The sequence below is a fragment of the Ipomoea nil genome, unplaced genomic scaffold (assembly GCF_001879475.1).
Source record: "Ipomoea nil cultivar Tokyo-kokei standard unplaced genomic scaffold, Asagao_1.1 scaffold2926, whole genome shotgun sequence".
Classification (NCBI taxonomy): Eukaryota; Viridiplantae; Streptophyta; class Magnoliopsida; order Solanales; family Convolvulaceae; genus Ipomoea; species Ipomoea nil.
Window position 1 is genome coordinate 1,650,172 of NW_017619354.1, and position 21,207 is coordinate 1,671,378.

The 21,207-nt window shown below is 34.4% G+C and overlaps 2 protein-coding genes across 3 annotated transcripts; both read left to right on the forward strand.

Annotated features, from left to right (window-relative positions):
• The first annotated feature begins 4,094 nt into the window (after window positions 1-4,094).
• On the forward strand, window positions 4,095-8,471 carry LOC109162187 (probable receptor-like serine/threonine-protein kinase At4g34500). The gene is made up of 7 exons (XM_019310923.1): window positions 4,095-4,908; window positions 6,036-6,140; window positions 6,235-6,357; window positions 6,763-6,933; window positions 7,048-7,177; window positions 7,359-7,568; window positions 8,119-8,471. Exons 1-7 carry the CDS (start codon window positions 4,331-4,333, stop codon window positions 8,239-8,241), a joined length of 1,440 nt encoding a protein of 479 aa, XP_019166468.1. The 5' UTR covers window positions 4,095-4,330; the 3' UTR covers window positions 8,242-8,471.
• A 7,023-nt stretch (window positions 8,472-15,494) lies between these two features.
• Window positions 15,495-19,541, forward strand: LOC109161806 (cyclase-associated protein 1). Of its 2 annotated transcripts, XM_019310325.1 has the most exons (11): window positions 15,682-15,960; window positions 16,416-16,584; window positions 16,660-16,724; window positions 16,988-17,294; window positions 17,366-17,513; window positions 17,587-17,696; window positions 17,828-17,883; window positions 17,970-18,026; window positions 18,153-18,296; window positions 19,035-19,132; window positions 19,297-19,541. In XM_019310325.1, exons 1-10 carry the CDS (start codon window positions 15,682-15,684, stop codon window positions 19,119-19,121), a joined length of 1,422 nt encoding a protein of 473 aa, XP_019165870.1. In that variant the 3' UTR covers window positions 19,122-19,132; window positions 19,297-19,541. The 2 variants fall into 2 exon arrangements, 1 of the variants encoding a protein (XP_019165870.1); XR_002050958.1 differs by having other exon boundaries at window positions 15,495-15,960; window positions 18,153-18,539; window positions 18,854-19,528.
• The last annotated feature ends 1,666 nt before the right edge of the window (window positions 19,542-21,207 follow it).

A 21,207-nucleotide genomic window follows, 5' to 3' on the forward strand; every position in this document is an offset into this window, starting at 1 on the left:
TTGTGTCGGTGTTTATGTTATCACTTCCACCAAACCACTTGCTCCCAAGTCAAACTTATTGTACTAGCTTAGTAAATTTACAATGACAACTAACACTAATTATTTATACGAAAATTCCCACTTTTAATTATTTCACTATTGAGACAATACCCCATTCAACAAATTTGTTTGACTTAAATAATTATTAAAATATTCTTAACAAAACAAATCTCATAAAAAAATATAATTTTTGGAATAATGGTCAAATATGCCATCCAATTACACACCAAAATGCAATTAGACCATTGAACTAAAAAACAATGCAATTATTAGGTCCCTGAACAACACAAACTCATGCAATTGAATCCAAAATGACTTGTTTACCTAAAAGTATGCTGATGTGGCAGTTACTAATTTTAAAAATAATTTTAAATAAAAAATTAATTTAAAAAAAAAAAAAAAAAAAAAAAAGAGAGAACGGTCAGAGACGAATCGTCTCCAGTAGGCTTCATCTCCGCCCATGGAGACGAAAACCTCCGTCTCCAGACTCCATGGTTGGCTGGCGGACCTTCGTCTCCTGGCCATGGAGACGAAGCGGCGCGAAGAAGGTTCCCTTCGTCTCCAGCCATGGAGACGAAGCCGACCATCGTCTCCGGCCGTTTTTTTTTAATTAATTATTTTATTTAAAATTATTTTAAAAAATAATTTTTAAAATTGGTAACCGTCACTTTAGGTAAACATGTAATTTTGAATTGAATTGCATGAATTTGTATGATTTAGAGACCTAATTGCATTGTTTTTGAGTTCGATGACCTAATTGCACTTTGGTGTGCGAGCGGCCTATTTGACCTTTATTCTTATAACTAGCATTTTGTACGCGCGATGCGCGAAAACTTATGCCCAATATTAAAATATTGTTAAGTAACAAAATTTAAAAAATTAGTTAAAATTATGTTTCACAATTTCTTAAAGTGATCCAAACAATATATATATATATATATATATATATATATATATATATATATATATATATATATATATATATATTATAATAATAATTTACAAATAATACTAAGTTAACACCCACATATATGATATATTGATATGTATACACAAATAATATATATACATATTATTTATAATTAAAATTTAATATTCATATAAATATTTAATTAAAATATAATTTATAATTAAATTAATTGTTATATGATAATTTTAATAAAATGATAACTAAAAATAAGAAAAAGATATGATAGATGTATGTGTATGGTAAGATTGGTGGACATATTAAATATAAGGGTAATTTTGTCTAATACAAATCAAATGTACAACAATTAAAGCAAGATGTATATATTTATTAGCATATAAAAAATGGACAAAAATCAAGGACATAACTTGTATTGACACTTATTATGTTTTTATTTAGATTTTTAAAATTAGTTAACTGTGGTAAGTTAATACTCTATTACTCTCTGCAATAAATTTGTTTGACTTAAAAAACTATTAAGATATTCTTGACGAAATAAATTACATTAAAATATGCATTTAATTAGTTGGCTAGCAAGATATGTCATACAAAGTGATAAAACTTATCTAGAAAGCATATAATATATTTTAAAATGTGTTCATCTATAGACTATAATCACACCTACTAGTCTATACGGAGTATATGTTAGCAATTTCTTTTTTGCACCGTATAAAACGATTGGACACCAAACCCTAATATGAAAACAATTATTTCTCATAATTATTAGTTTACTTTTGTGGCATTGCAATCCAATTGAGATAATTATTGTACCGAAACCGAAATATAGTGCCACCGTGTGAGAATCATACATTGTTCGATAGTGACGCTGAGAAAGTATTGTGAGAATGAAACATCCTAAGTGGGATCAATATTTAATATTTAGAAACATGATTAGATGATTACGAAACTAATTTTTTAAGAAACCATAAACTAATTAAGAACCAAATTGTGGCATTATATTATTGTAGCATAGTTAGTACGTAGAGAAAGAATATGCGTGTTTGACCGAATAGAGGCTCATTCAGTAACAACGGGGCGACAAAGTGCAAATAGAAAAGTGTATCATGTAAAATTATAAAATGTATGTAATTATATATTACCAAATGCGCCAAGACTATGCGGTTTAATGGTATCCGAGCTAAATTTCTATTTAAAAGGTTGTGAGTTCGAGTTTCAGAAGGTTGAGAAAGACAGATACTATGTTAGTATATTGTAATACTCGTTCATTCATTTGGGTGTTGTAAACAAATTAAATTGAATAATATATTTTAATATTCAAAATTCTGATTACATGTCAAATATCAAGGGGGTGTGGGTACAAGATCTCTGGATGTCCTCTGATTCTTCAATTCGATGTCTTGAACACTCCACCATTGAAGGGCCTCCGGGTTTCAAGTGGTTTGATCTTCAAAGAAGGGCTTGTATATATAGCTTGTTCTTCTTGAAGGGCCTCCGGGTTCAAATGGCTTGATCTTCAATGGAGGTTTGGATCAACATGCATCAACATATGGAGGAGGAAGGACTTTTACTTTCAGGATCACATTTTTATTGTGATCCTGAATAATATTTTTCTAGATGTTTACATCACTTTTCCTAAGATGTGTGTGATTACATAGAAATGAGAGCTCCTATTTATAGCTGTAGGATAGAGAGTTTTGATAAGTTCAAACTCTTTTGATATTATCTAATTAACAAATTAGATAATATCAATATTATCCAAAATATTTCAAATATATTCAAATATACTAATATTGATAAATAATCAATATTTATCAAAATTTAAGTGTCTACAGGTGTTCATCGACCTATGTTCACTGGTGTAATCTCCGTTTTCGTTCATTACTATGTTAGTATATTGTAATACTCGTTCATTCATTTGGGTGTTCATCTGTAATCCTCGTTCATTTTGAGAGGGGCAGAAGATGACGACCTATGTTCACTGGTGTAATCTCCGTTCTCGTTCATTCATTTGGGTGTTCATCTGTAATCCTCGTTCATTTTGAGAGGGGCAGAAGATGACGACCTATGTTCACTGGTGTAATCTCCGTTCTTGTTCATTCATTTGGGTGTTCATCTGTAATCCTCGTTCATTTTGAGAGGGATTCATTCATTTGGGTGTTCATCTGTAATCCTCGTTCATTTTGAGAGGGGCAGAAGATGATGACCTATGTTCACTGGTGTAATCTCACACTGGTCCTCTTACCTAATAGGTTACTAAGTTAAGGTAATTTACCTTCCATTTTTATGTGAGAGCCTTGAGGTGGGTGGGGAAATTTCACCTTTGTGGTGGGCAAAACATGTTTACTCCATAAATTGTTATTCTAGAAATTCATTTAAATTCCTATACTCCAACTCCTACAACGTGATGCACGTAGGTTTCATGCCAAAAATTATTCAGATGGAACTTCTTTGACATTTTGTTATTGGATCGGATGAAAACCTTCTCTCTTTCTTCTTCTATATTTTATCATTTTTGTGGCAATAATTAATTACTCATATATTGTTGGAATAGATCTAGCAATGTTTAAAATATTTTTTAATTTTGTTTTGTCTATTCCATTATATATGAGTTTGATCTCTCCTACATGAAAGTAGGGTATCCTCCTTCTTTAAAATTAAAAAAAAAAATATTTATTTTTAATATATTACAAGTTTGTTTTTAAATATTTATTTTTAATATATTACTTAAAATTACATTTATAATTTAAAATTTACGGAGTAACATTTATTAATGATACATTAATTTTTTTTTATTATTATACAGTATAATGGGTTGTTATCCATTTACACGAAATTGTTTTAATAGTAATAATAATAATAATAATAATAATAATAATAATAATAATAATAATAATAATAATAATAATAATAATAATAATAATAATAATAATAATAATAATAATAATAATAATAATAATAATAATAATAATAATAATAATAATAATAATAATAATAATGTGCTAATGACTATATTCAACCGAAAAATTGATATAACATCCAACGTCATTGAGTGATAATCTTGTCATTTCTCTGCTCAAACGGTCTGTACGACTAGTTAGTTCGCTACGGCTCTCTTTACCGTGGCTTAATTAGACGAGTTAGAACATCTCTCTCAGTTATTCACTTATTCCTCTTCTCTCTCTCATCTTTATACACAGTGCAATCTGTATCCGTTGCGCTTTCCCCTTTAATTCGCGGCACCGGATTCACATTTCCTTAACTCTCACCGACTGCGAAGAACTTTTCAAATGCTGGGACCGTAATCGCCTTCTCCTTCTTCTTCTTCACACAGTCTCTTACATTCCAATCTAGCTGCCGGAGAAAATGGCGGTTTCCGGCGATAATCAAAGCTCTACCACTTTTTTTAGCTCAAAAACTCCAATACTAGGACTTCCACTCTACGTCGTAATCGCAGCCACGGTTGCCATTATGGTTACGGTCTTCTTCCTGATCTTCCTGTTTCTCCGTTTGAATCGGCCTTCCAGGAGACGTCGAGTTCTGGTGGAGCAGGGCTCTAGGTTGTTGCCGTTGGTGAAGAAGGAGATATCTGAAATCGGAACTGGCGACCGTGGTCAGATTTGTAGAACAGATGCGTTTGCGGATAAGGTGAAAGAGACGAAAGCTTATGCGCAGAAAGTTAGTGCAATTGAGTCTGAGGAGATAAAAGGGAGTTCAGGGAGCGGGTCCAGTACGAGTCGGAGCGAGTCATCATCGGCTCTGTCATCGTCTACTGACGCCTCGAACATCGGGTGGGGCAGGTGGTACAGTTTGAAAGAGCTTGAGATGGCGACCAACAGATTCTCCACCGACAATGTGATCGGCGAAGGAGGCTATGGTGTTGTATATAGAGGTGTTTTACCTGACGGTTCTGTAGTGGCGGTGAAGAGTCTGCTAAACAACAAGTGAGTCTTAAATCTCAGTTTATTCAGTCTAATCTAAATTCGTAGCTCATTTGTAAGATACAAACTTACAAAGTCACCTCTAAGAAACGCATGAAACTTCATCCGTCATACCTGTCAGCTGCATTTTAGGTGTTTGAGTTTTTGTTTACTTCAATATTTTGGATCAGAAATTTTTGTTTTCTTCTTGTTTATCGAGATCATTAAAACCAATTCGTTTTTTGCATTTCTTTTCGGGCTAATCTTTTGAACAAAAGAATGTCCATGCTTCGTAGATCCGGATTTTATGTATTCTCATATGACTAATTGCATTAAACAAAAATAAAGTTCAACTCTCTTTTCCTCTTTATTCCTTTTTTGTTATTTTCTATCCTTACTTGATTACTCTCCTACTTTTTTTCCCCATTGGCTCTCTGCCTCTCTGCCTCTCTGTGGCCTTTGTTGCGTTTTGTTAATGTCTATATCTACTCGATGCCATACCGCTCAAGCGATGGGCTAACACGCACTTGTATTTATTTCAAAAGTCCAATGCATGTGGGTGACATGATTTGGACTGCAAAAGCTACTTCAATTACCGCAATGTCCTTTCTGCTTTGAGTAGACTACCTAAAGTAGTTCAGCTGGTAAAAAATCTAGTTAGGCCCCTAAATTCTACACTCTGTTGTTTACGCGTTAGTAATGCCGTGTGTTAAAGAAATTGAAAGCTGTGCATAGGCTTGTGTAATGCCACTGGTTGAGATGCAAAAATAGAATTAACCAGGCTATTATGTCTCTGTTATTCCTGTTTAATATTCAGGGACTTCGACTTTCATTTGATTAGGCTACATTAAATCCTCCAGGTAAAAAACATTGCACTTATAGCAGTTGAGGGCTGATTTGGAGTGGGAGTGCTTACCAGATTACCTAACCTTTTACCTTTTTTCCTTGGAATTAATTTTTTCTGTGAACTTCTATGATTAGTCACATTTTTCTCTCTGTTTCCTTGGTACTAATAGTAGTTGAGGGTTGATATGGAGTAAGAGGGCATACTAGACCACCTAACCTTTCTTGTATTACATTAACTTTGCCATATACATTTTTGGGAATTCCATTGCTAACTACATTCAATTTTTTTTTCTGGGTGTCCATAGGGGCCAGGCAGAAAAGGAGTTCAAGGTGGAAGTGGAGGCCATTGGCAAAGTAAAACATAAAAACCTTGTCGGTCTGCTTGGTTATTGTGCTGAAGGCACCCAAAGGTACTTTCTCTTGACCTGTTGGTGTTGAAAGCTCAGTGGCGCACTTATCTTGTTGGAATATATCACATATTCACATCATTTACTATTCCATCAGGTTACTTGTGTATGAGTATGTTGATAATGGCAATTTGGAGCAGTGGCTACATGGTGATGTAGGGCCTGTCAGCCCTCTAACCTGGGATATTCGGATGAAAATTGCAATTGGGATTGCTAGAGGGTAAGAAATCTTTTCTTGCCTTCTAGGAAGATTCTCATTTTGATCTTAGCATATAACCACAACATTATTTTACTATTCCACAAGAGACGCATCTTTTCTAGCATTTATTTTTTTCTGTACATTGCTTTTGAAGCTATAATAGCAATTTAAACAATCCTTCCACATTTCTGAAAAGCAGTTGTCAGTATAAGAAGGATTTCATCTAGTTGTTCTGGATAAGAGATAAGAGTATAGTTATTTCCTTCTATTAATGTGTTGATATTACATTCAGTTGTATGGTTTCTTTCTTGCTGGAAATACATCTTAGCTGCTCCATGTATATTTTGAATTGCATTTCTCTGCAGCCTCTGCTTTCTCTTATTCTTCCTGTTCTTTTCTCACCTAAACTCCAATTTTCTGTGGCAGACTTGCCTATTTGCATGAAGGTTTAGAACCCAAAGTTGTACATCGTGATGTAAAGTCGAGTAATATTCTCTTGGATAGAAAATGGAATGCCAAAGTATCAGATTTTGGGCTCGCCAAGCTGCTAGGACCAGAGAAAAGCTATGTGACCACCCGTGTTATGGGAACCTTTGGGTTTGCTCCTTCTCCTAATTCCTATTTACTTGTTACTAAACGCTATCTAAAGCTGAAGTACATCATCCATCTATATGGTTTGTGCTAATCATGTGAACATGCTTATTACTGCAGATATGTTTCACCTGACTATGCCAGTACTGGAATGCTTAATGAGGGCAGTGATGTGTATAGTTTTGGTGTTTTGCTCATGGAAATTGTTACAGGAAGAAGTCCGGTTGATTATTCCAGACCACCTGGAAAGGTAAGACTAGTTTTCCCTTATCAAATCTCAATCTCTCCCTGTTCTTAAATTTAAAAATAAAATAAAAATACAAAGAAATGGGAAGATAATGCAGACCATTTTTGGGTGGGGGAAATATCATGAGCTTGATTCATAAATGGAAACATGTTTGTGACATTATTCTTACTTTTCTGAACTCCAGATGAACTTAATTGACTGGTTTAAAGGAATGGTAGCAAATCGCCAGGCAGAGGAATTGGTTGATCCCTTAATTGAAGTACACCCTCCTCCAAGAGCCCTCAAACGGGTTTTGCTGGTTTGCCTTCGGTGTATAGATATGGACGCCAACAAGCGACCAAAGATGGGACAAATAGCCAGTATGCTAGAGGCTGATGAATTCCCTTTCCGTGCTGTAAGCTATCCATTCCCCTTACCTTCGGTTCAAAATTTCAACTGAAGTATTCTGATGTTAATCAACACTAACTGCTTAACTGCTTTGCATCAGCTTTTTGCTGTCTGTCACTCTGTCAGCATGTGTTTATAACCTTTAGCTGTGGGTAGTATAAAACTTGGAGGTGTCAGTGTCACCATACTGTGTAGGACATAATAAAATGAATTGTGACTAGGAAGCAAATATTTCGAGACGTAAATAGCAAGCAATCATCTTACTTTTTAGATGATCAAGCACATGGATTGAATGTGATGGGACCAAAGTGATAAAATGATGGTGTTTGTACTATTGAGTGTGCTGGAAAGTGGAAACCCAATATGCAGTGAATTCCTTGGCATGCTGCAACAATCTACTGAAACCATACAAGAAAGCAACAGAATTATATACACTACACTACAGAGCAACTTGATAGATACTGAGATTTGCCTGATATTGACAGTAAACCGAATAAAATATACTGCAACTTGATGGTTTTATGTTTATCATCCAATTAATCGAACTCATTATGCAGGAGCATCGTTCCTCCAGAGAAACTGCTCCTCTCCATCCACGTGACTCGGGTAATAAAAGAGACCAGGTAACTCTCAAGAACGCAGTGGCTGATGATGAGGAACAACAATCTGGCAATAGATGATAATTTGGGAAAGGGTGGTGATACGAGTTTTGTAGTGAATTTAATATATATGTATATTCTTTGCAGCAGTTTTTCAGTAATCCCCATTGTGTTACAGTAAAAACAAATATTTGTATCTTGATCTGTGTTATAAAGCGTCGTCTCAGTAGGGTGAAATCTTGTTGATATAAGGCTTAGTTACATCACAGTTCTTTCCAAGGCCAATAAAATATACTCCGTATATTCTTTACCATAGTTGTGCTCAACTGCTCATTGCCTGCTTCTTCATTTGTGGCAATCCCTTCACTAATCGAAGACTATTAAAATTTTATTATTTACAAAAGTCGTGCTCAAATGTTAGAAAACATATTTTGAATAAAAGTTTTAATGTCAAATGAGTTTAATTTTATATAATGACATTTTACTCGTTTTAAGAGTGCATTATATTATTTAATAGGTCTAAAAGTGTTACTAAGAATTGTAATTTTCAATTGATTTGAGTCATTTGACAGTAGTGAATCCGGATTACTTTATTTTATGGATGATGATGAGAGCAGCACGCGAAGCACGCATCAGGTTTTCTTTAGGGGTGGTAAGAAAAATAATAGATCAAACAACGGGAAAAAGCATCTCCAATACAATTAGGAGAGAGAGAAGGGAAGGGGAAGAAGGAAAAAAGAAAAGAAAAAAACAGTGAGACGTCAGGCAAAAAAGGAATTAAAAATTGCGGATTTTCGTGCCCAGATGGTGCTTGTATTCGCAACTTGTAACTTTTTCACTTTTCTCTCTTCTCATGTGTCACACAAAAAATCATTACTCATGCAAATTCAATTGTGAAATTCTATTCACACTATTTATTTTGCTATTTACACCACCTATTTAATAGGTCAAATAACTTTAGGGTGCACCACTCTTTGATTGGTGATAATGAACCAAAATCGATTTAATATCGCAAAATAATATTTATATATATACACACACAAGTATATAAAATATTATTTGATATATATCCGAAATATATATATACACACAAATATATATATATATATATATATATATATATATATATATATATATATATATATCAGATCACCTTGGTTATATGCATGAACATCTACGGAAAAGATATATACATATCAACCAAATGGAACTTATAATCCACAGATTATAATTCCAACCAAACTATATAAAAAAAGATAGAGAATTTTTGCTTAGAAGCATAATCCAAAACGAAAGAAGGAAAAGATGGCTCGTGTATGGGTATAGGGTTTTTAGCGTGAGTCAAGAGACCACTCTTTCCTTAAAACCTTATTTGCCACCTCCCAAAAGTGTTAGGAGCGTCGTGGCCTAGGTTTCCTAGGATAAAACGCGCTACGGTTCGACGTTTGAGCACCCAAACGAACGAACCCGGCGAACTAGAGCAAAGCCTTTGACACAGTTAGGCATAAGAAAGGAGTAGAAACATAAGTATTTTGAAGCTTGAAAAGTGTATTTTCGAGTTGTGTGCTTGTTCACTGCATGTCGTAAAAACCTTCTGCCCTCTACCCCTTCTTATATAGGGGAGGAGTACTTAATAGCATTGATCATGGTCATTAAACTTGGCTATGTAACATCTGAAACAACAAGCCATTTAAATTCAAAATTAAACTTGGAATTAATTGAGAATTTATTCCCACTTTTGTCCGTTGGCCTTCAGCCATGGATGCACTGTCAATGTTTCGGCCTGGACATTGTTCGGCAAAATGATACCGAAATTTGGCATAACTTAGCCCGCAAGACCAATCAATTTTCGGACGACATTGACATTCGTGCTCGCAGGTGTCGGCGCACGCGCGCGAGATTAGGCTTGAGTCAAGCCTTTTCGATCTCGTTTCTACCCACGATGAGTTTATCATGTATAAACAAATAGTGATATCACTGTCTATCATACACATTACGTAGACCCATTTGTCACTTTTATTTATACTAAACTCGTTGGTCATCATTGCATGATCAAAACCTCACATGCCAAATACTAAGGCAATTGTTTGAACCAGACAATGATCTCACCACTTGCTCACTTTCTTTTCACATCGTGGAACCACAAACCCTCAGGTCGTTCCATGTCTACTAAGAAAGTGAGACATCCATTTTGATGAACTTCCAAGTCTCGCTAAACAGCTTTGGCAAGTATCATTCTAATGGATTCCATTCTCGTCACAAGAGAATATATATCGAAGTAACCGTGGCACTCGCGTTGCATGTAACCTACAATTACAAGCCCGGTCATTTATTTTAATATAACCAACCGGTTTTATCTTTCAACTAGTGATCCATTAGGATCCAAAGGTTCTACAACCCGATAGACGATCAACCAGTTCAAAGTATGATTCTCTAAGATAGAATCTACTTCACTCTCGGTAGCCTCTCTCGTGTTGGTCCACCTGTAGAAGTCAACGCTTCTACATACGTTCGAGGCTCGTTTTCTAACAACCATGTCAGAAAATTCAGCTCATTTTATAGTAAACAAGTTAGACTGTGCTCATCACATTTTAACATGTACGTTAGAAAATATGAACCAAAGGATTTTTCAATCCTAGCTCTCTTGCTACGTCTAGCTTTGAGTCCAGGTTCTCTTTCATACCCTTCAACCATAGCTACGCCGAAAGTTCATTTCAACGTGCTAGGTCCTTTTATTGAACCTTCACAGAGATACATTTTATAAAGAATAATGAATTTCTTAGATTCAATTTATCGTGTTCTTATGTACATCCAAACTATAGGGCTCGTGTACTAAGAACCAATATACACCTTTGGCAAACACCCCCACATTTCAGGCATTAGTAGGAAAACCTCCTACGTACCCAGAATTCGTAAGAATTTCATGCGGGTAACCTTATTTAAAAGGTACTTACTTGTCCAAAGTATTGTCTCACACCACATACTTTGAGGTAGACCCGAACTTATCAACGTCTTGATATTTATGTTCGGCAACAACGTTCGATTGAGGTGAATACCGTGTCGTATGCTCGAGTACAATACCAAGGCTTGCGCAGAAATCACCAATAGGTGTTTCATATTCACTACATCGATCGTTCGTAACCGCATTAATCCATGATTAATTTGGTTTTTCTCTTTATTCTTATAAAGAATAAATATGTGCTACACATTAGCACATCTCATAGAAGCTAACAGATTAGCCTTTACAAATCCATTCGGTTTTTGACCGAAAGGCCACAAACCCGAACCAGTGCTTCCGAAATTGAAGCACGAATCAGTGCTTAGTAATGAAGCACGAAACATGTTATTCCAATCACGAATCATTGCTTCTAAACTAACGCATCGATTCCAAAGCAATCTCTATTGCTTTAAATTATAAACTTATAGCAACATTCGGTTGCTTAATTTATAATTTCAGTGCTACCTAGCACTAGAATTATTAGCTAATTAGACAATTAGCCAAACCTCCTTTCGTGCTAGTCACGAAGCACTTTACAACGCTAAATTTAATTAGCCCATTGCACAATGCTAATTCAACATTTTGGACGTCCAGTGCTATTAAGCACTTCAAGTAGCACTTTAACAATGCTAAATTTAATTAGCATTTTCCGTTAAGCTCAAGCTTAATTTGACGTCCCAACAATTTGTCTCAAATTTTATTTCATACTAGTATAATTCGAATTTTTGATCAAATTGATTATAACACAATTAACAAAAACAAATCAACCAAATTTCCGACTAGTTGAATCAAACTTATATAATCGTACTCAGAATATTATTTAAAATATTCAACACTTTAGCTGTGACACTCACGATTATATAGCTATCCCAATTTTTGACAAATTGACCCTTGAAATCCTTATCGTTCTACATGAACCAGAACCGAAGTTCTTTACGGGATTTCAAGCATGTAACACGCTTGTTACATTGAGCTCCGGCCGTTAAGCCATTTTAACATTTTCCACATAATGCTACGTGATGCAGTACACACCCATATTGAATCATTTCATACATTTGACATTATTCTAACAAATAATTCGTATGTACCAAAATTCAACTCAATGGAACAATTATATTTTTATTCAAGTAAAAATATTACAAGGATACTACAACATTTATTCAAAATAAATAAATAGGAAAAACTACATTGGAAACACATTTCCTTATTCCTATCTCGTAGTAATCCTTCAAACCCGTGTGCCTTGTTCCATTCTCAACTGTCCACTTCACAAAGGGTGGTCCATAACGCACATCGAGGGTACCTCGGTTGTGACTTCACAAAGAGGCCACTCTTTCCTTAAAACCTTATTTGCCACCTCCCAAAAGTGCTAGGAGCGTCGTGGCCTAGGTTTCCCAGGATAAAACGCGCTACGGTTCGATGTTTGAGCACCCAAACGAATGAACCCGACGAACTAGAGCAAAGCCTTGAACACAGTTAGGCTTAAGAAAGGAGTAGAAGCAAAAGTATTTTGAAGCTTGAAAAGTGTATTTTCGAGTTGTGTGCTTGTTCACTGCATGTCGTAAAAACCTTCTGCCCTCCACCCCTTCTTATATAGGGGAGGAGTACTTAATAGCATTGATCATGGCTATTAAACTTGGCTATGTAACATCTGAAACAGCAAGCCATTTAAATTCAAAATTAAACTTGGAATTAATTGAGAATTTATTCCCACTTTTGTCCGTTGGCCAACTGGTTTCCACTAGGTTAGTTCAGTTGTAGTCAGGGCCGGTCCTATCATTTTATAGGCCCAGGGCAAAGTAAAAATAAGGACCCTTAATATATAAAGTTAAAATGATTATATATATATATATATATATATATATATATATATATATATATATATATATTTTGTTCAAAAGATTGTGTTAATTGAAAATAATTCAAGGATAATTTTAAGACTTTATTTTTAAAAAAAAAATCAGTTGAGCTAATCCCGAAATAGTGATCACTCAAACTTTGGACCCCTATATGAAATTTAATTATAAATTAATTTAATATTCTCTAATATATACGGAGTATCTATTAATTGAATTATTATATTAAATAATTGTAATGATTAAGTAGATTTAATGTTAAATAGTAATTTTGAAGTTGTGGGTTCAAATCTCTGCCCATGCAAGAAATTTTTTTTCACTTAACTTCATCAAAAAATAAAAATCCAAGTTAGGGGGTCCCTTTCAACATTGGGCCCTAGGCGGGTGCCCATTCTGCCCACCGCTCTGGGCCGGCCCTGGTTGTAGTTTTGTTAGGCTCAGTGGCCTAATTACATTATCATGTGCAATTAGATAACTTTTATAAATTATATATAAATATTGGCAAGTGTGTATCTCAAAAACTTAAATAATATATCATACATACTCATAAATAAATTTATTTCTTATTTTTAATATTCATTTGTGCATATACAGATATATCAACAATAAATTAATGTTATAGGCTAAAAAGGTAATGCACTAACAACATGAAAAGTCTATGGAGTAATCGACAAAAAGAAAATGAAATTCGGTGTCATGACAACATCTCTTGTTGAATTATTCAGTACTTAGATTAGTGAGGTATCAAAATTGGTTTTCTTTGAGAAATTTGTTGAAAAACACTGTAATCCAAGCAAAGTGTAATTGTTACTTTTTATAGAAGTCAAAACATTAAAATTGTAACCTATTAGCCTCTTGGGCTAAATTTATCCCTAAGAATACTCGTTCAATTTCAAAAATATGTCATATTTTTACATCATTAAAATTATAATTTTTTTTGAAGAATTTTATCTACACATCTATGCAATACTATTTCACTTTCAAAAGTGATCTCACTTTCACATCACATCAAAACAAAATAAATAAATAATAAATAAAAAAAGTACACAAGACTATCGACCTATCGTAATAGCAGCTGCGACAACCTTTTGTACAAGGTTACAAACTTCATGCAGTTACAAGTTTGCAACCTATGTCATTTATACAAAAAAAAAAAATTAATCTTTTTTCTCTTTCCATGTAATGTTCCATGTTAACTTGCAATCCATATGATGGGTTTTCTCTTTCCATGTAATGTTCCATTCAGCGGTAATTATTTATTAGATTACAACATATGTAAAAATTTTAAAATGCTTTTTCACTCAATAAAATTTTGAATTCAAATTTTATGTATCCAATATGATGGGTTACGAACTTTGAGCTGAAATAAGATTGATATTGAAAGAGATGAGCCAAGTTGTCAATGTCGCATAGGGCAAGGGTCACGTATTGCAGTTGCCCCGTGCAATTTTGCATTGTGCATAGGTGTTTGTTCGTAGGCGTTGGTGGCCCACTTCGCATAATTACTGTGATACATCGAGGGCAAATTATACTGTGCATCCGTATGCACCATGGAAAAACGAAGTTGTTTTATTAAAAACGTGCGTTTTTTCTTAAAAAAAAAAATTTAGATTCGATTCCCAGCAACAACATATGAACTAAAATTCCAGAATCGATGAACTATAATTTCAGAATCTATGAACTAAAATTCCAGAATTTAATCTATGAACTAAAAATTCCAGAATGAATGAACTAAAATTCCAGAATCTATTAACTAAAATTTCAGAATCGATGAACTATAATTTCATAATCTAAGAACTAAAATTTCATAATCTATGAACTAAAATTCCATAATGAATGAACAACATAATGCTGTTGCTGGGAATCGAACTTGATTTTTTTTTTTTTTTTTAAGGAGAAACGCACGTTTTTAATAAAACGACGTCGTTTTTGCATCCGTATGCACCATGCAAAACTACTCTACATCGAGGCGCGAATAGCTTAGCGGGAAAATTAACTGTTTTAAAAATCTATAAAATGCAATTGACATTAATTATAAAGACATTCATTTTATAAATCTTTGTACTAGCTTTTTATCACTTTTACGGCAAGACTAGTAATTAGCATAAACCGAGAGGTCCAACAAAGATAGTCAAGCAATTGTTGCGATAACTCCAACATTTCAAATTAACCACAAAAATTTAAATTCTGTTCAAAAAATTACCCATTAATTTTCTTAGTTTTGTTTGAGCCTACAAAACGTTCAATATCTCCTTCTTAATTCTCAAGGTAAAGAAACATCACTATATTAAAAAAAATATATAATATTTTTGATTGACATCGATCAAAAGGAAATATACAATAAATAAATACTAAAAAAACAAACAAAAAGGCCAGCATTCACTATCGATCCAAGCACGTAGCCCCGCAAATCCCAACTGTCCGAAATTCTTCCAGACACAATAAATATTATTTATTTTATTTTTATTTTATCCTCTTCAATTTCCATTTTCCAAAACCCCCTTTTCCCCTTTCGGCGCAAAAAAATTGAAAAAATGGAGATAAAATACTAAACATATTATGAGGCATATGTGCAAGCAGTAGTCTTCATTATTCAGATCTACTTCAACTCCAAGTCTAGAGCGGGAGAAGTTTAGAGAGGGAGTGAATCCTTAGTTGAGAATTGAGATGGATGAGAAGTTGATACAGCGGTTGGAGTCGGCGGTAGCTCGACTGGAGACGCTGTCCACCGGCGGATTTGGCCATGGAACTTCGCGTGAGGTTGACGTTAGTGCGGCGGCGTCGGATCCATCGATCGTTGCATTCGAAGATCTGATTTCGCAGTGCGTCGGGAGGCTGTCGAGTGCTGCTGAGAAGATTGGAGGACAAGTTTTGGATGCTACTAAGATTGTAAAGGATGCATTCTCTGCTCAGAAGGAGCTTCTAATCAAAACCAAGGGAATTCAGGTTTTGATTTCTTCTGAAATTAACTCAAATAACAGAGCGGTTACTATGTTATAGTTGTGAATTTTTCCTTTATTTGACAATGCTCACTCCACTAGTCGATATAAAGATATTTGAATATGTCTGCTTAAATGTGTAAACCTGCATCGAATTAGTTCCTATGCTATAGTTGTGCATTTTCGCGTAATTTGATAATGATCACTTCGCTCAGTCAATATAAATATGTTATCAGATACGGAATTTTAATGATTTTTTTAAAGCATAATACTAAACTGGATGATCACTTCACGAGTTGCAACTGAGTTATTCTGAAAGGCATTACTGTTTTATCGAATTGAAGGAGCAGTTCTCAGCAAGAGGATGTTAATACTATGTGAATAGTGGTGCCTTAAGTATTTAATTAGTTTCTTTCTATTGCTATTGCCCTTGGCTCCTCACCATTGTCCTTTATTTTGTAGAAACCTGACATGAAGGGTCTCAGTGAGTTCTTGAAGCCTTTGAATGAAGTAATTATGAGGGGATCATCGTTGACAGAAGGGCGGAGATCTGATTTCTTCAACCATTTAAAGGCTGCCACTGATAGTTTAACGGCTCTGGCATGGATTGCCTACACAGGAAAAGATTGCGGTAAGATGGGTGTTTATATCTCTTTCTGTAACATGTTTGCTTTGCTCAGTTACTGATCTTACTGTTTATAAACAGGTATGAGCATGCCCATAGCCCATGTTGAAGAAAGCTGGCAGATGGCTGAGTTTTACAATAACAAGGTATTTTGATTTTCTCTATGAGCATAGCTTATCCACATAATTCCTTTACTAGGTGAAATAAGATGTAAAACGTGGCCCATAAATGGGAGAAGGAAATGCAGTAAATAATTTTCATGTAATTCAACTGTTGTACCATGGTGAGAACCTGGGTATTTCCTCAAGGCTTTTTCCTGTTTGCCATTTGTTGAACCATTTCCCTCATCACTGAATGTTGTTGAAGCTGTTTTTATTATTTATTCTTGAACCTTTTCATTGTATCATAGATTCTTGTAGAGTATAGAAGCAAAGATCCAAATCATGTTGAGTGGGCAAAAGCTTTGAAGGAGCTTTATTTACCTGGATTGAGAGATTATGTTAAAAGTCACTATCCTCTGGGCCCTGTATGGAATGCTACAGGGAAGACTTTTGTATCTGCTCCAGCTAAAGCTCCTGGTACTACTCCTGCACCTCCAGCTCCACCCCCAGCTTCACTCTTCAAGACTGAATCTCCTAAGTCTTCATCATCACGTCCGAAGCAAGGAATGGCTGCTGTTTTTGAAGAAATAAGTTCTGGGAAGTCAGTAACTTCTGGTAATTTTCCTTAATCATGCCCTCCTCATTAGGTCATGGTTTTATACTTCTTAGTGAGATTGTCTTTTTAGGTTTGAGAAAGGTTACAAATGATATGAAAACAAAGAATCGAGCAGACAGAAGTGGCATTGTTGGAGCTAGTGAAAAGGAAGGCCGTGTTAGTTCACCCTCATTCTCTAAAGCAGGACCTCCAAAATTAGAGCTCCAAATGGGTCGCAAGTAAGTGGCAACTATATTCCATGATTTTCATTTGTTTGCTTGCTGAAAGTTAACATGGCTATGTTGCTTCCAGATGGGTGGTGGAGAATCAAATTGGGAAGAAAAATTTAGTTATTGATGACTGCGATGCCAAGCAGTCTGTATACATCTTTGGTTGTAAAGATTCTGTTCTGCAGATCCAGGGTAACTTATGCTTCAAGTGTATATTATTTTCTTATCTGGTGTAAATTGGTATTGAAATGCAGTACAATGTGTTTTGGGTCTGTGCTTTAAGTTGAACAAATCTAACTTGTGTCAGTGGTTATACTTTGCAGGAAAAGTTAACAACATAACCATTGATAAATGTACTAAGATGGGAGTTGTATTCTCGGTAAGTGGATTTATTTTGAATATACATTTTTCTCTGGATAGGTAAAACCAACTAGCTAATGTCGTGACTTAAAACCTGCTGAACAGGATGTTGTGGCAGCTTTTGAGGTTGTCAATTGCAGCGGTGTAGAGGTGCAATGCCAGGTATTTGGTTTTTTATTTTTTTATAATATTGAAAGGAGCTTTACTATTCTCATCATCATTGCCTTTTATTTTGTTTGATGTTGTCATTGAATATGTTCCTCTTGGTAACTTTCTCTTTCCCTATAGGGCGTGGCCCCAACAATTTCAGTGGATAATACATCTGGGTGCCTGTTATACCTGAGCAAGGATTCTTTGGAGGCTTCTATTACAACAGCCAAATCCAGTGAAGTTAACATTTTGGTGCCTGGTGCAGGGCCTGATGCTGATTGGGTATGTTTATCATTTTATATTATGTGCTTGCTATTAAAATCTTCAATACTGGAACTTAATGAAACCCATAGACCATATTTGAGTATTTGACATAGTTTCTGCTTATTTCTTTACGAGTTAAATTACATACAAGCTGCTTTATGTGATTATATGTTACGCTCACCATTATATATTAAACTGAAATTTGTGAACTATTTGGCCTCTCTTTTGCTTTTGGCTTCCTTTATGTTATAGATTTCTCAGGAGTAAATGCCCAAAATGGTCCCTCGATTATAGCATAATTCACAAATAAGTCCTCGACTATCAAGTTTAGCAAACTGAGTTCTCAACTATTCAATTCTTTCTCAATAAGGTCCTCAATTATTCAATTCTTACTCAATAAGGTCTTCAACTATTCAATTCTTACTCAATAAGGTCCTCAACGAAGGACTAATTTGTGAATTATTGAGTAAGAATTGAATAGTTGAGGACTTAATTGGTAAAATTGATAGTCGAGGACTAATTTGTGAATTATGGCATAGTCGATGGACCATTTTGGGTATTTACTCATTTCTCAGTATACAATTCTCTTGCACCTGACAAACTACTCATTCATGATGAGTTAATTTTAGAAGCAATACCAATTGTATAAATTTTTAATTAGAAAAATTGAAATAAGTAGCGTGATAGTGCTCTCGTCAGGATTGCTGGAAATTATTACTCTGTATGATTTGTTCAATCTGTGAATTTGGTGTGTAGGAGGAGCATGCTTTGCCTCAGCAGTATATTCATGTGTACAAGGATGGCCAATTCATAACATCTCCAGCCACCCACTCTGGAGGTTAAAATGTTAAATGGTGACAGCTCTCTCTTTTGATTGCTTATGCCTATCATTTTCTTTTTGCTCTGTGAATTTGACTTGCCAAAGGGTTGGGAGGAATTTCTTTTTCCTTATATTTGCTTCTGTGATAACATATACATTTTTGTTCAGTGTCCAATACTTTTTGTTTTTTCTGGGCAGTTTGTTCGGATGAAAAGAGCTTCTTGCGGGAGTCCTGTGTACTTTGTTGTGTTATTTGTATGGAAATTATATTTGTGCCATACCACATTTTGAGAACATTGTTACCCACCCGCCAGTTGTTTGGTGGATCTTCATGACATTACAATTTTTTGGGGTTATATCTCCAGAATACATAGTACATATTTGTTGTGTGTTCCTAATTACTTGAGTGGTGATTTTTGGGAATGGTAAATTTCTAAGTCTTATATTATATAAACTCTTCAACTATGTTAGGAAATTTCTAAGGGGTTGTTTGGTTGACCGTAATTTCGTTGTAATTGAATTACAATTCGTTGAAGTCCTAAATTACGTTGTTTGGTTAGAGGGAATTGCAATTCTCTCCTTTTGCTGAATTACAATTCTCTCCTTTTGCTGAATTACAATTCTTGACTCACCCCTATGAATTGTAATTCACCATTGAATTGGAGATGTAAAGACATGTTTGCCCTTGTTATCTGTTCTCTTCCGCAAGGCAACAGCGTTGAATTGTGTAAAATAGCAATAATATAATTTGATGTTCTATTCAGTGTGAGTGGTTGTTGTAATTGAGGTTTGTTGCTATTATGATACAATATAATAATAATAATAAGAATAATAATGATAATAATAATAATAATAATAATATTATTATTATTATTATTATTATTATTATTATTATTATTATTATTATTATTACATAAGGGCATTTCAGTCATTGTATCATTTATTGCGGGATGTTTCTTTGGAACTTCTTTTTATGTTTGGATGTTACAATGTTGTGCACATTAACTAAAAGTTTTGAGAAAATTAATCTTTACATAATATCAAAATATGCACTTTAGGTTGGGAAAATGTATGTAATATCTTACAATAAAAAGTTTGCAGGCATAGGTTTATAAACTCATGACATTAGTATGTTAAAAAACACTGAAAACTTCTTCGCCCGAACGCTACTCTTTTAAAAAAAAAAAAAAAATTGTTTAGAGAAGTCTCGTCACAAACATAAACTGCTCTGATTTCTCATTGACGAAAGGATGATTTGATTGTGATTTTCACAAATCCGTAAATAGTTTTGAGAGAGAGAGAGGATAAACTCCGACCAGTCTCATGCATTATGTTTAGATGTAAACTAAAATTTGTGTAAAGTCGAAGTGGATATTATGCTTTATTGGGCATCTAATCAAAAGATTTAAATATAGTATGATAGGTAGTGAGTTGTGCAGACGAAAACGTGGGTTTCACTTTCTCAGAGTGAAAATCAGAAACCTGTGTAAAATGGGTTGCAAGAGTCCTGTCACTTGATCATTAAAATTAAAATTATTATTACTATTAATAATAAGATAAGCGAGAGCAACAGTTGTGATGTAACCAACTATTGGCAGTAGCGCGCATCATGGGACTCCGTACATGCCACCATCTGCTGTACTCCCTTCCTCATTATCATTTTTTTCTTTTTATTTTTTGGTGTGAGATCCATCATTTTCAACTAAAACAGGTAGAATACTTTTTAAAATCAAAACACAGAAATTATACAATGACATCCTTTGAAGCATAAAAAATTGTAAAAAAAAAAAATGGAAATTTTTTAAACTGAGCGCTATAAATGTAAATATTGCTGAAAAATAATAGGATAAAATAAACTTTCCGAGTAATTGTGTAAAAGAATTTATCATTTTTAGAACATGCTTTAACAATTTTTATAGTTCCCTAATTATTAAAAAAAATAAAATCAATTATTTCGCTTTGTCAATTGTCAAACGGCTCAAACCTAAGTTATGTGGGACCCGTGGACAATAGTCACAACTCAATCACAAGTCACGACCTACTGTTTGCACTAAATGCCACGTCAGAAGCTCAGAGGCGGGTACAGTGGTGGCTTCATTCAATGTCCCC